Source organism: Primulina huaijiensis, chromosome 15 (assembly GCF_012295235.1).
Source record: "Primulina huaijiensis isolate GDHJ02 chromosome 15, ASM1229523v2, whole genome shotgun sequence".
Taxonomy (NCBI): Eukaryota; Viridiplantae; Streptophyta; class Magnoliopsida; order Lamiales; family Gesneriaceae; genus Primulina; species Primulina huaijiensis.
In genome coordinates, this window is record NC_133320.1 from 17567761 (window position 1) to 17583472 (window position 15712).

The 15712-nt window shown below is 35.0% G+C and overlaps 1 protein-coding gene across 1 annotated transcript; it reads right to left on the reverse strand.

Annotated features, from left to right (window-relative positions):
* Window positions 1-4679: 4679 nt before the first annotated feature.
* Window positions 4680-15597, reverse strand: LOC140958415 (glyoxylase I 4-like). Its single transcript, XM_073415852.1, has 3 exons — window positions 15412-15597; window positions 15214-15319; window positions 4680-5011 (listed from the first exon to the last, which is right to left on the reverse strand). The coding sequence occupies exons 1-3, from the start codon at window positions 15564-15566 to the stop codon at window positions 4766-4768; spliced, it is 507 nt and encodes a 168-aa protein (XP_073271953.1). The 5' UTR covers window positions 15567-15597; the 3' UTR covers window positions 4680-4765.
* Between the last annotated feature and the right edge of the window lie 115 nt (window positions 15598-15712).

The following is a 15712-nucleotide window of genomic DNA, read 5'->3' on the forward strand; positions in this document are numbered from 1 at the left end:
CATATTAAAAAGTTATTCGATCACTGAATAAAAATAACTACAGTTAAATAATTCCTAATTATCAACAACTCCTAGACTACTATTTTGAAAAGAATTCAAAGCCATGCACAAAAGTCTGTCAAAATCCACAACGTATAAAAAGATGCAAAACGTGTAAAAACAATGTTTCACCCATGACCCATAAACATAATATGCGGAAGAATAAAAGGTCCTCGGGTTATCGTGCGCACTCCCAGCTCCGCCTATTCAGTCTTCGGCGTCTCCAGTCTTTACCTCAACATGCTCACCTGCATCAATCACACACATGAACCGATATAACATGTACTTATGCATAACATGCAACAGTGAAAAGTACTGTAATTAAAATAAACTTCATGATCTTAAAAGCATGAACTTAAACATATCGTAACATAAACATATTCAAATCCTATCTCATCATTTAATCATATACGGTGTTCATTTTCCTTGATTGAATTCAGATAATTAGTGGTGACTTTCATATCACCTCTAAGTCGATGGATCCATCTATGTATAACCGTGGTACTCCCGGTGGCGGGGACATCAGCGATAGCTTTACCTATCTACTGAGCCTTGGCCTTACATGTTCGTGTTCGTATTAGTCAAAACCAACTCACATCCTTCTAAAATATGTCATCGTATACATCAGCTGTCAAAATTCATGTGTATACATACATTTTCTTAACATCAAGCATGCATCGTATTATCAACATTTCCATAAAAATTCTTATTTATAATTAACATATACATTTCAAAACATGCATTTTCAAATATCAGGGCACCGCCAGGACTGCAAACTTATCTCGGGTGTAAAATGATCATTTTGCCCCTGAAACCCTACTTGACCAATTTACCCCTTGACCTTGAAAATTTCGACTCGAAGCCAACCAAACTTGTTAAAACACGTCGAAACATACTTATAACCATTTCCTAGACGTAAACTCGAGCCCAAGAATAAATTCTATAATTCATTTTAAAACTTAGACCGAAGTCCCGGTTTTAACCCGAACTCAATCAAAATTAAACCATAGTTCGAAAACTCCTAATCCAACTCCGTATGACCCAATTTAACTGTCAATAACCTCGGTCACATCGACATATCAACACCTAAAATGAGACGTAAGCACTAAAACAAATGCCTCATCCATACTGGACTAATGCTTAGGCGCTGGCACTATGGCACCAGCGCGACAGCTCTACCAGCCCCGAGGTTCAGGCGCTGCGGCGCCTAAAGAGCAGCGCCGCGGCTCTAGCCCTGTGGAAAAAAAATCCCAAACAACTTCGAATCCAACCTCTACACCAGGCCCAACCAGCCCGTACTAGGCTCGAACCATCCTACCGTAGACCACAACGAAATCTTCCTGCACTGCCCTAGCCATGATCATCAAACCCATGCTCTTGAATACACGGGATGCATCCAAACACCTCAAAACCGAGCCCTAACCACGTCTAGCTTCCTCAATTTATTCTTAGCTTGAAACCAGCCGTGCACGAGCCACCCCAGGCCGCGTCTCAGACCCACCAGGGTCTACCCCATGTCCCGGAACAGCCCTTGCACTGCTGCACCCCTTGAAAAAAACAATAAAACCAAAACCCTAACCCAAAATGTGGATGCCCGGTCGATCCTTACATGATCATGATCCCACTTCGATCTCTACATCTAGACGCCAACAATCAGACGTGTTTGAGTTCCCTACAACTCGATCCAGGTAGCCCCTTCAACCATAGCCAAAAACGTGAGGAGCATGACAAGAAAAATGCAGATTTCCGTGTAGAAATCGTGAAAAACTTATTCTCTTCAGTAGCTCTAGTAATTATCATTCAAACACAATTCAAAACACTTATTATGATGCGATTAATGTGAAAAGAAGGGAATCAGGAATGCTTTGCGATCAAATGCTCGAAAAATCATGAAAGCGAGGCGAAAGATGGAAACCGGAGGGACGTGACAACGGTTCTTATAAAAATCCTTGAGAAAACCAATCACACCTGCTACTGGAACTCGTGGAGGCTGCTTGAGGAGGTGGGTGCAGCTAGGGTTGAGGTGTGGGCGGTTTTTAGGGTAGTAAACATTAGGGTTTTCAGGCTTAAGTTTAAAAATAAGATGTGTAGGAGTCTAGGCCCAATATATATTAAAGTAGGCCCATCAAGCTCAATAGCACACTCGTAAAAAGTTTCGTTCAAATTCGTTTTCAAAAATAATAACCGAGCCCTAAAATGGTCCTCCATTTGTTAAAAATTGAATACCGGTTTTAATTAGCGCTTGATGCGTAAAAAAATATCTTGAAAGACCCATTGTCGAAAATTCCATAAAAATTCACCATATATTATTTAATAAAAAAATTTGCCTCAAACTGTTTCCAATCTTCGTTCCTCGTTCGAGCGTGAAATACTATTAAAAGCCCAATAAAATGTACTCTAGTGATTCATGAAATAAAGAACATATTCATGTCATAATCATGAATTTAAAAATAATCAAACAACATTTTACTAAAAACCTAGATTCGCATGCATTCTGGTTACGTCGTTCGAATTTCTAGACCTTACAACATGTCTTATCAAAGAAAATTCAAAAAGTCATCATACATAAGTATCTCAGTTTAGCTACTTATATTCTTAATTACCCTTCTAAGCATTTTTGTAATTGTTTGTGCTTTTGAATTCAATTTATGACATGGAAGACAAAACAATTTCAGGAGCTTTTCGACTGAGAGAATATCTGGAGTAGGAGATTTCTTTCTGCTTCTTGTTTGGATAGCTTTGTGATAGATTTGTTGAGTGTTTGTGAGAAGAGTTCAGTAAGTGAGTAGGGGAATATTTTTATGAATATCAACAGGCACTCTTTTTTTGCTGCCCTATTTCAGTTACCTTTCAAAAGAAATTACTAACTTTTCTAGTATCTCTACTATTGATTTGGAGAGGTTGCAAATAAAGTTTTCTGCGTCTGGGACAGATGTCAAATTTTCGAATGCCAAGAAAGAACTTACTGAAGTATCAAATGCTGACAGATGTTGTGGTCAAGGGCCTGATTGATAAGACATGTTCTTTTGCTCCTCTAACCATTGTCAAAATAAATGTTATGTATTCGACTGTCGTGATTTGTTTTGTGGTGCATTTAATTACTGAGAATATTGTTAGTAACAACAATGATCGAGTGGTTGAGCGGTTAAATATTCCACTAGAGCTACTACGAAAGTAAAACATTCTAGTTAGCATCTTAATAANGGATTATTCATCTACGTAGATAATATACAAATGATATATTTATCATAGTAAGTTAGCTTAATGTCTTATATATCATACATTAGCTTATATAATAATATTAATCATATTAATTATCAAATGATTGAAGGAACATTGGCGCGAGATGCCAACCAAGGGATGACAAATTTAGCCTAAGACAGTTGTTTTTTCCTTTCTCTTATTCTTCATATTTCTTATAATATTAAAAGAATACTTGTCATAATTTAATTGACTTTAATATGAGCTAATCTTTCTCCATTAATTTTTACCCAAATGTTCTCTTTAAAAAATATGCATTATATGTTGCATGTCATTATAATTAGGGGTGTCAAAATTAGACACGACTCATCAACCCGACACGATTCAACCCGAAAAATCAGGTTTGATAATTTGGGGTTTTCGGGTTCGGGTCAGATCGGGTTGGACCCGATAGCTGACCCGAAAAAGATGATCGGGTTGGGTCTCGAAATTTTTTTTAAATATAATTAATAAATATTGCATACATTTTTATATATTGTATATCTGAAAAATATTTATTGTATATTTATATCATAAATTTTCATGATTTAATATTTATTTTGTATATATATTTTTTTTAAACAATTATTTATTTAATTTAGTAAATATATAGACAAAAACTTGTGTGATACGATCTCACGAATCGTAATTTGTGAGACGGATTTCTTATTTGGGTCATCCATGAAAAAATATTACTTTTTATGCTAAGACTATTACTTTTTATTGTGAATATCGGTAGGGTTGACCTGTTTCACAGATAAAGATTCGTGAGACTATCTCACAAGAGACCTACTCAAATATATTTTATTTTTCTACGATTAGACTTTTAAATTTAAATTATATATATAAGAGATATTTTGTTATTATGTGTTTAAATTAAAATATTATTTTTATTTTATTTAATTTTTTAAAAAAAAATTTTAAAAAAATCAAGTTAGTCGGGTTTAGCGGGTTGATCGGGTTAGTCGGATTCGTGTTCGGGTTAGAAGCTTTTGGGTTGGATCGGGTTCAGATTGAGCAATTTTTAAATAGTACTATGTACCGACCCACCCAAATTGACATCCTTAATTATTAATGTCTTACGCACCGAAACATTAAGAGTCGGCGTGATATAAAAATATATATTTGAAACGATTAATTAAACATATTATCTTAAAATGTATTTAAAATATTATTTCAATGACAAAAACTTGTGTGAGACGGTCTCACGGGTCGTATTTTGTGAGACTGATCTCTTATTTGAGTCATACATTAAAAACTATTACTTTTTATACTAAAAGTATTACTTTTTATTGTGAATATCGATAAGATTGACCCGTCTTACAGATAAAAATTCGTGAGACCGTCTCACAAGAGATCTACTCTATTTCAAATATATAATTGACTCGCTCCTAAACAAATAAAAAGAACAGTAGCATTTTATTTAATAATGATTACTCGAAAGTTCGACACAATATCAGACAGCAGATAATGACATAACAGAGTACTACAACAGTTCGACAGGGACTTGGATCTGCTGCTGCTGAAGATTCAACCTGGAGCAAGAACGTACAATATCTTCGGCCAAAGGCACCATGGGGATGTTGTCACAGTTGCAAATCTCCACCATGAATCCATCTGGATCGTGGAAAAAGAGCTGATCAACGTAGATCCCACCTTCCTCTACCCTCTGCCGCACCCACTCAATCCCCATCTCCCCCAGCTTCTTCTCCACTGCTCCCATGCTCTCACACTGTCCCACAATACACAAAATCATTCCAAAATCCAAAAAAAAAAAAAAAAAATAAAAAAAAAAAAAAAAAAAAAAAAAACCCTTATAAACACTTTGGCGTCGACCTATCTTTAAAAACACGAAATCTTTTGAAAAACAAGAAATAATAAAAGCCCGACTGTTTAAATTACGGAGTATCGTGCTTCATCCATATTTCATTGGGCTGATAATCGTTCGAGTGGCAAACAATTTGACCAAAGTAGGGATGATTAACGAAACGGTTGGGACAGGAACCGGTCTGTTAAAGCCCGAAACCAGGTCTGGTAAGGATGAATCGGACCTGTCTCCGATCTATTTCTCAATGGATTGAACCGGTTCATTATTTTCTAAACCGGCTGAACTGGTTCTAGGCCAAATTGTAATTTTTTTTACTCCAAAAATCAAATTTAAATACAACATTATTTCTAAACATTTTCACCCAACAATTTTCTCCCAACTCTATATTTTTCTACAATCAATTCTCTCTTAGCTATCATTATCAACATTTATTCAATAAATTTTGTTATAATTTTATCTACACTCAATATTTTTATTATTATTATTTACTTACTATTTCGCAATATACTCATAATTTCAATGGCTTCATCTTCAAATCTTGGTGGTCGTGGAGGTGAATACATTTCCTACTTTGGTGAACATTTTGTCTACATCTCCCAACTTTGATGAAGTCGAACCTGGCCACGAGGATGAATAGGCCATGAAACTCTCCAACAAAGATGTAGGGATACCATTGTCCACCCGAGCAAACAACACAATGGAAACGAGCACAAAGACACTCCGAGCAAAGGCAAAACAAAGTTTGAGATGATTTCGATATTGAAAAAGAAGGTATGAACAACTCTTTTGTGACATGTAAAATTTGCAAAACCAAATATTCTTATAAAACGGGTCTTGGTTCCGGTTGTAGCGGCACTTTGAAAAAACATTTAGTCAAGATAAATAAACTTGTTGGAAATTTAAAGTAAATTTAAAGATTGAATAAAAATTATGTCTCATGAATGTGAGAGTGTCTTTTGGCTCTCCACATTCTTGAGTTAATTGAAGAGTTTTGACTCTTCATATTCTTGAGTTAATGGGAAGATTAATTGAGTTAATTAATCTTGCATTACTCTTGGTGTGCATTTTCGGGCTTATAAATAGTGGGGTTCATTTCCTCATTTCAAATGCATGAAAATATTTTCTCTTTCAAGCATTCTCTTGCATTTTATATTGTTAGCTTTTCATTTGGCCTCCGTTAAATCTCGGTGATAAAGTAAAGGCCTGTACGAAGTACATACCTCGGTTTGGTTTACTTCATTTATAGCGTTTCTCTACTGTTTTCTCTTCACTACATTACTCGCTGGTTTTATTGATAAAAACCTTTTTGTACTGTGCCATTCGAGATATTGTGCAACAAACTTAAAACAGATTCTGTTATACTCATTACATGGTTTCTTGAAGACATGGATACTGATTCGAATGACTCGAATATGCTAAAAAATAGTCCCTAATTATGAAAGTTGTTGTTGTCGATGTGCCTGTGAGCCATGCTAATACACCGAAGAAATTTGACAGCTCAAATTTCATGAGGTGGCAATAGAATATGTTCTTCTATCTAACTGTCTTGAATCTAGCCAGGTTTCTCACCGAGGATGCTCCCAAACCAGCTGAGGTTGACAGAGATGTGCAGACTGATAGTGTTATTGATGCATGTCACCACTCATATTTCTTGTGTAGAAAATGAATGGTTTGGCTGATTCGCTCTACAATGTGTTTTGCGAAACGAAAATAGCTAAAAAGCTATGGGAATCCCTTGACAGAAAGTATAAAACCAAGGATGTCGAGGACAAGAAATTTCTTGTAGGCCGCTTTCTGGATTTTAAAATTGTGGATTCAAAGCCGGTTATCAGCCAAGTTCAAGAACTCCAAGTGATTCTTTACGATATTCACGTGAGGGGATGGCTTTGAGTGAATCTTTCCAAGTGGCTGCTATTGTTGAGAAGCTACCACCAACTTGAAAGGATTTCGAAAACTATTTGAAACACAAGCGAAAGGATATGAATGTTGAAGAGCTTATTGTTTGACTTCGTATTGAGGAAGACAACAAGAGTTCTGAAAGACGATTGTTTTCTCCAATTGATGTTAAGGCTAATGTTGTCGAGCATGACAAAAGCTCGAAAAAGAGAAATTTTTCTCCTTCCAACTTAACAAGAAAATTAAGGTGCTAAGAAATGATCGTGGAGGTGAATATGAATCACCATTTGCTGAGTTTTGTACTCAACACGGTATCAAACATGAAAGAACTGCACCTTATTCTCCTCACCAAAATGGCATTGCAGAGAGAAAGAATCGTACCTTGAAAGAAATGATGAATGTGTTGTTATTAAGTTCTGGTTTATCACAGAACATGTGGGGGGAAGCTGTTCTAACAGCAAATTACCTTTTAAATAAGGTGCTCCGAAAGAAGCAAAATAAAAGTCCATACGAATTATGGAAAGGTAGAAGACCTTCCTACCAATACTTGCGAGTGTGGGGGTGTCTTGCCAAGGTTGCATTACCAACTCCAAAGAAAGTAAAGATAGGACCAAAAACTTTTGATTGCATTTTCATTGGATATGCTCAAAACAGCAGCGCTTATCGTTTTCTTATACACGAATCTGAAATACCTGATATTCACAAGAATACGATAATGGAATCAAGAAATGCTTCGTTATTTGAACACACATTTCTATGCAAATCTAAAGAAGAACCAAATTCATCCAAAAGATTATATGAGACAATTGATAAAGAACAAGAGCTTGATCAAAATATTGAACCTAGACGTAGCAAGAGAGATAGGACAGAGAAATCATTTGGTCCGGATTTCATCACTTTCATGATGGAAAGTGAACCTCAAAGCTTCAAGGAAACAATGAGTTCATCTGAGGGACCTCTATGGAAAGAGGCTATCAATTCCGAAATGGAATTCATTTTACAAAATCATACGTGGGAATTAGTAAATCTTCTTCCGGGAAGCAAACCACTGGGTTGTAAATGGGTTTTCAAAAGGAAAATGAAATCAGATGGAAACATAGATAAGTATAAAGCTAGATTGGTAATCAAAGGTTACCATCAACGTAAATGACTTGATTACTTTGACACATATTCTCCTGTATCGAGAATAACCTCTATACATGTGATACTCGCGATTGCCGCCTTGCGAAATCTTGAAGTGCATCAAATGGAGGTAAAGACAGATTTTTTAAATGGAGATTTAGAAGAGGAAATTTACATGGAACAACCTGAAGGATTTTCTGCGGCTAGGCAAGAAAACAAGGTTTGTAAACTGGTGAAGTCTCTATATGGCTTAAAACAAGCACCAAAGCAATGGCACGAAAAATTTGATAAAGCCATGATAGAAAGTGGATTTAAATTTAGTGAATGTGACAAATGTGTATAAATAAAAAAACACTGAAAATGGATATGTCATTTTATATCTTTACGTAGATGACATACTCATCATTGGTAGTAATGATAAGATGATCAAATCCACCAAGAAGTTATTGAACTCAAGATTTGACATGAAAGATTTGGGCGTAGCCGATGTAATATTTGGAATTAAAATTCATAGAACATCAGAAGGGCTAATTCTAAGTCAGTTACATTATGTTGACAAAATACTTGAGAAATTCAATAAGAATGACTCTGCATTGGCTAGAACCCCGATAGATACCAGTCAACATCTATCAAAGAATCGAGGTGAAAGTATGTCTCAATTAGAATACTCTCGAGTCATTGGAAGTCTGATGTACCTAATGAGTTGTACAAGACTAGACATAGCATATGCAGTAGGCAAATTAAGTAGATTCACGAGTAATCCAGGTGTTGAACACTGGAAAGCAATTATGAGATTGCTAAGATACTTAAGGTACACTCGTGATCATGGGCTGCACTATACCAGATATCATGCTGTTATTGAAGGATACAACGATGCAAATTGGATATCTGATATGAAAGACTCAAAATCTACAAGTGGATTTGGATTCACTTTAGGAGATACAGCAATTACGTGGAAATCTTCTAAACAAACTGTAATAGCTAGATCCACGATAGAATCTGAGTTTATAGCTCTTGACAAGTGTGCTGAAGAGGCTGAATGGCTGCGTCACTTTTTAGAATATGTTCCACGATGGGAAAAACCAGTGCCGGCTATATGCATATATTGTGATAGCCAATCTGCGATTGGAAGGACACAAAATAAAATGTATAATGGTAAGTCTAGGCATATACGTCGTAAACACAATACCATTAAATAACTACTCTCAACTAGAGTTATCTCTGTTGACTATGTAAATTCAAAGGATAATATAGCGGATCCGCTGACCAATGGGTTAAACAGAGAGTTAGTTGCGAAATCATCAAGGGGAATGTGGCTCAAGCCTATAGAATAAATTGGTGCGAAGAAAAACCCAACCTATGCTGACTGGAGATCCCAAGAACTAGGTTCAATGGACAACCTAATCGCACTAATTTGAAGAATCACTGTGGGGGTTATCCCTAGTACATTCCTATTATAAAATAGTGAATGTTGAGGATAAGCTTACGGCATTTAATGATTCTGATGAGAAGCAATATAGAATCACCTATGTGAGAGAGAAGTAGGACCGCTTCGAAGGAATTGCAGGGCTCAATTCTAGACCCTCTCGCAGAACAAGGCGTGAGTTCATGGCCAAAACGAACACGATCATGAGAACTGAATAGTATCAGGGAGAGTCTTGTGTAAAGTATATCTTAATTTACATAAACGGCAGAACAGTTCAAGGACAACATGTCTACTGGTTAGCTAGTAAAGCAAATATATTTCATAAGAGAAGGTGCAAAGGGTAACACCTACCTATCCTATGCAGGATTCAACTGTAGAACTTTGTCACCAAAATTTGTATCAATTTTCATTCATGTGGGGGATTGTTGGAAATTTAAAGTAAATTTAAAGATTGAATAAAAATTATGTCTCATGAATGTGGGAGTGTCTTTTGGCTCTCCACATTCTTGAGTTAATTGAAGAGTTTCGACTCTTCATATTCTTGAGTTAATGGGAAGATTAATTGAGTTAATTAATCTTGCATGACTCCTGGTGTGCATTTTGGGCCTTATAAATAGTGGGGTTCATTTCCTCATTTCAAATGCATGAAAATCTTTTCTCTTTCAAGCATTCTCTTGCATTTCATATTGTTAGCTTTTCATTTAGCCTCCGTTAAATCTCGGTGATAAAGTAAAGGTACGTTTTTAGTTCGTCGTAGTAGTGTCTCGTGCTAAGTCACTGCTGGTTATTCCGTTGTATCCTGGGAAACAGACGTCCAAGACGATCCTCGAAGCACATACAGGAGGGGACGAATATGTTTTAAGGACACTGTACTTCGTACAGGCCTCGGTATGGTTTACTTCATTTATAGCGTTTCTCTACTGTTTTCTCTTTACTATATTGCTCGCTGGTTTTATTGATAAAAACCTTTCTGTACTGTACCATTCGAGATATTGTGCAACAAAACTTGACCTTGATACTCTACAATCATTCGATAGGGAACTCACCTAACAACAAATTAATCATTCAAGTGATAAAACTTTCACAATTACAAAAGAAATTTATTGAAAAGTCATCGTTAAATTTGTTACGAAATGTTGTCAATCTTTCATAATAGCAGAACAAGAAGGTTTTGTTGAATTTACTAGTATTATTTAACCTCGTTTTCACAATATTTTTAGGCACTTACTTAAGAAATATTGTTTTGATATGTATAAGTAATATAAAGAAATACTAAAATAGCATCTTCCAAATATTTCTTGTAAAGTTAGTTTATTTGATATTTGGACTAATTTGAAATATGAATATTATCTTGTTGTTACATGTCATTGGATTGATGAAACTTGGAATATGCAACAAAATTTTTTTATTGTTAGATCATTTAGAATTGTCACACAATACATACACTATAACTAAATATGTTTTAAATGTTGTTAAGATTGATGGCATATAAAATAAAATAATGTCGATCACATTAGATAATGCGAGTGCTAATACTCTAGCGATTAAATACATTAAGAATCATTAAAACTTATTTTAGATGGTAATTTGCTTCATGTTAGATGTACATGTCATATTATTAACTTATGCTTTAAATGTGAATGTGGTGAACATATGTCTACTGTAATCAAAAAATTCAAAGTATTTAGGAAATATTACATAAAAGAAGGCAAGGAATGATAGGAAAACACTAATCGAATCAAAAATAATTAAATTTTAAAAATTTCCACTTACTATTGAAATTAGATGAAATTCTTTATATATCTTGCTTCATGATTTGTTAATTTTTCAACATTTAATTACGTCATATTATAATAATATTACGGTAAAATCTTTAATGTTGACTGATAATGAGTGGAATATTTTGAATAACTATGTTTATTTGTTAGAAATTTTTAAAGAAGCAAACGAAAAATTTTCTGACATTCAACCATGTTTCTAACTTTCCTTTTCAATATATTTTATAAGTTTTTTGACTATCGTGATGATGTTGTTATGAATGATTTTATTTCAAATATGGAAAACAAAATTTTAAAATATTAGGAGAATATCCCAATTGAGCACGGCTTAGCAAATTACTTGATTCTAGTCAAAGTCAAGTTGTGTTAGACATTTTTTTTAATATTGTGTGAACTTTCTTCGAAAGAATGTTGACGATCAAAAGAAGTCAATCATTCATTCTCTTTGAGAATTGTTTGATTTGTATGCTAGTGAACAATGTGAACCGAGTGCACAACTAGAGGAGAGACCGACAGAGAAAAGCATAAGTGGGCCACTCAACTTCTTTGAAAGATTGAAACGACAAAAGTTCAAAGAAAAATCGGTGACAACAATAAATTACAATGAGATCCAAATTTATCTAAACCAATATATTGAGACTACTGAGAATTTCGATATTTTTGATTGGTGGAAAGAAAATTCTCAACTTTATCCAGTATTAACGGCAATTACAAGAGATGTCCTAGCCGTTCAAAGTTCAAGTGTTGCTTCCAAATCAGTATTTTCAGTATATGGAAGAATCATTGTTGAACAAATAACTAATTTCAAGTCACAAACACTTAGCATGCTAAGATACCTACAAGATTGGTTTGCAGCCAAAAAAAGAATAGGATCGCTAGGGCGATCGACGAATTTCAAAGCTCAAGCGTCGATGAAGATCCAGAGTATTCAACATATATTTTAATAAATCGTGATGACTTTTAGATGTTCAGTTGTAAAAATCAATGTTTAAGTTACTTTTAATCAGTTTTGTTTCCACTCAAAATATTAAATAAAAAAATATTCATTAATAAATATAAATGTATATTAAAAAATAATAAAATTCAAAACCCAGAACCCAAAACTGGTTTGACCCTAACCGGGACCGATCTACAAATTATAGAATCGATCATCTGTTAGGATTGGTTCCAAGGTTTTTACCTTGGAACGAGAACCGATGAGCCGTTAAGTATGCTTAGACCAAAATTTTCTATCATAACAATTTTTTCCAAAATTTCTTATATTTTAAATTTGGTAAGTATTAAAGATTGAGATTTGAAACTAACTCAATCACAAAAGTTAGTTCAAGTGAGAAGATTGTACAAGTTCATATATACAACTCACATGGATTTAATCAAGCTGATTGAGACATTTAACACATTCAATCATTGTAATGACCCGAATTCGTATTTTGAATGAAGTATTAATTAAGAGATAATTAAAGAGTTGTTAATTAAGTATTATTAACAAATTGATAATTTGGGATTAATCTGTTGGATCCACCGAATTTTAAATGGATAACCCGATCTACTTCCGATTACGTTATCTCGAGAAATCCAACCAGACGAATGAGATTCTGACACGTGGCAGATAAGATTGATTAGGATTTCTGAAATAGTCCGGATGCAGCCTATAAATGGAAGCCGAATTCTTTTGTTTCCTACACCGCATCCTTAAGAGAGAGAGTTCTTGCCTTATACCTTAGGTTTTCTAGCCAGTTTTAGGGTACTTTGGTGTCGGGAAGTTTCAAAGCTAGTATCGACTCGAGGGTGGTCGGTGAACTGAGATCGAGACATCATCAGCGGGCTGACGACGGACGCAGGTATAATCCTAAAGCCTTTAGGAAGAACTTTATAGCATGTTTGGTAATTCAGAATCTGGTTTGATAGTGATTTCATATTGTTGGTATTGTTTAGGTTAAGAGCTTTCTGTCAGATTGTTTTAGTGAGCTACGTGATGTACTGACTGAGATATCCAAGCGTAGTATACACACTTATATGCTGCATATTTATGTGTTGCATTATACATGTTTTACTGCTTTAGCATATTATACATGACATATCATGTTGAGCCTGATATCTTTTGAGATATACCTCGTTTGTTGGGGCCGCTCAGCCCTATTCTGTATTGTGGACGATGGGGCATCGAGAGCTACAGTGTCCGACGGGACCCGCGGGCTCTGATGACCTGGACATTGTAGGTTCACGTCTTGATGATGAGTGTGGGAGCCAAAACATGCCTAGGGCAGATCAGAGACTACATACTCAGGCGCCTCTAGACTGAGCATGAGATTCTTGACTTGATCCTTGATATCCGAGCATATTGCATTTCGCATGCATCTTATCAGTTTGTATACTCGTACATTCTCGTATTGAGCGATTGTCGCTCACGTTATGTGTTTTCATCTTGGACACCCCATTCCACGGGGCAGGTCTTAGGTTGGACGGTTCGGACGACCAGGGCAGTGGCTAGAGCAGTTGAGTTTTCGGTGGTGATCCAGTGGAGGTTTTGTGTGGTTTATCGTTTTATTGTTTAGAATTATGTTTCGATATGGCTGCATTAATGTTTAAGACTGCTGTTGTTTGTTCTGTTTTCATTTGGGTTGTAAGATGATTAAGTTATTTGGTTTCCGCTGTTTAATTGTTGTTATTAAGTTTTAATGTTGCATGCTTATTAGTCTGTTTAGTAGTGGCTCAGGTAAGGGCGCTACAATCATGCTCATGAATGAACAAGTAGAGCGTGAAGTTTACAAGACATTATCGAATGACTCATATGAAATAAACACGTAACGGCGAGCTTTCTTTTGATATCATGTTAAGATTGAGATTTGGACTTAACTCATCTCAAAAGCTAGCTCAAAATGGAGGATTATCTATATTCATATATACAACCCTCGATAATTTGATTGAGCTGGTGTGAGATATTTAATAAGAACAAATTAAGTAGGATGTAATATGAATTTCTAATATTTCACAAAGAAAATAATCAATAATATATACTTGCACATGGTGAAGCCAGATTATTTTAAAATTTATGTAACCTCATTCGAAAATACATGAAATAGTTTCCAATCAAAATTATTGGGATTCTAATTTGAACTAACACTTGGATGTAATGATTGCGAATTTAATTAATGACATAATTGTTCCGACTTAACTATTCATTTGTGACAACCAACAGAGATTAAGTTTGGTTATGATTGAGACTAATATCAACCATTAGTTTCCTAATCATTCAATTATTAGGTGTGAGCGTGGAAAGCATTGTTTTAAAATAATCAATATAAAAATACCTAATCAAATCAAAATAGCTGAACACTCGGACAAGTGTACATCATTTAGCCATTTTTGTAAAATTATTTTTTACTCCAAAAACTAAAACCACCAATTTTTTTTTAAAAAAATATGATTTAATTTGCTCTTTTAGGTTTATATTCATTTTGAACCAAAACCCAAATATATTTAGAAACTCACAAAAATTTATGTGAGACGGTCTCACGGATCAATTTTATGAGACGAGTAGTCTATTTGGGTCACCCATAAAAAATATATTATTTTTAATGTCAAAAATATTATTTTTTTTAAAAAAAATAAGTAGGATTGACTCGTCTCACGAATAAAGATTCGTAAGACCATCGTCTCACAAAAGATCTACTCTTAGAAACTATAATCCCAAACTTAAATCATTTCCATGTACACACACATATATGGAAGAAAGAAGCGTTTCCACCACTCTATCACCCAGTCAATTCTGTTACACATAGATGTTGCATACTTCTTCTACCCCCATTAAATATCTTATATTTTAAATTGACGTGTCGGTAGTGCGGGTTTACCAAAACCATTAAAAGATACATAAAAACTACCTGGAAGGAAATGTGATTATCCTTGGGATTAATCACAGTTTTCTTGGGCATGTTGCCGGGATCTTCAGATTGCAGCAAATGTATCCCAATCCCATGTCCGAACAACCTGTAAATACATTTTAAAAAAAAAAACAATCTAAATTAAACCCCAAAAAAAAAAAAAATAAATAAAAAAAGTTGAAAGATTTCTTAATTCACCAGGCCCCATCAAAATCGAAAGAACCGGGCCTCCTGACGGGCACGAAGCCAAGAACATTGTGGTAGAAATCAGTGGATTCTTCCACTGATCTGCAAACAAGCGAGATGTGATTCAAAGATGACAGTTGCAGCGGATTCCCTTTATTGCCCTTCATCTTTTTACGAAGATTATGCGATCAACCTGGGGTTTTTGTTATATATATAGGCGGAAGGAGAGTGTGGGCGGGGGTTCGGATGGATGACACGTGGAGGGTTCGATATTAAGATGATGACATATAGCTGAATCCTTGATACGTAGGTT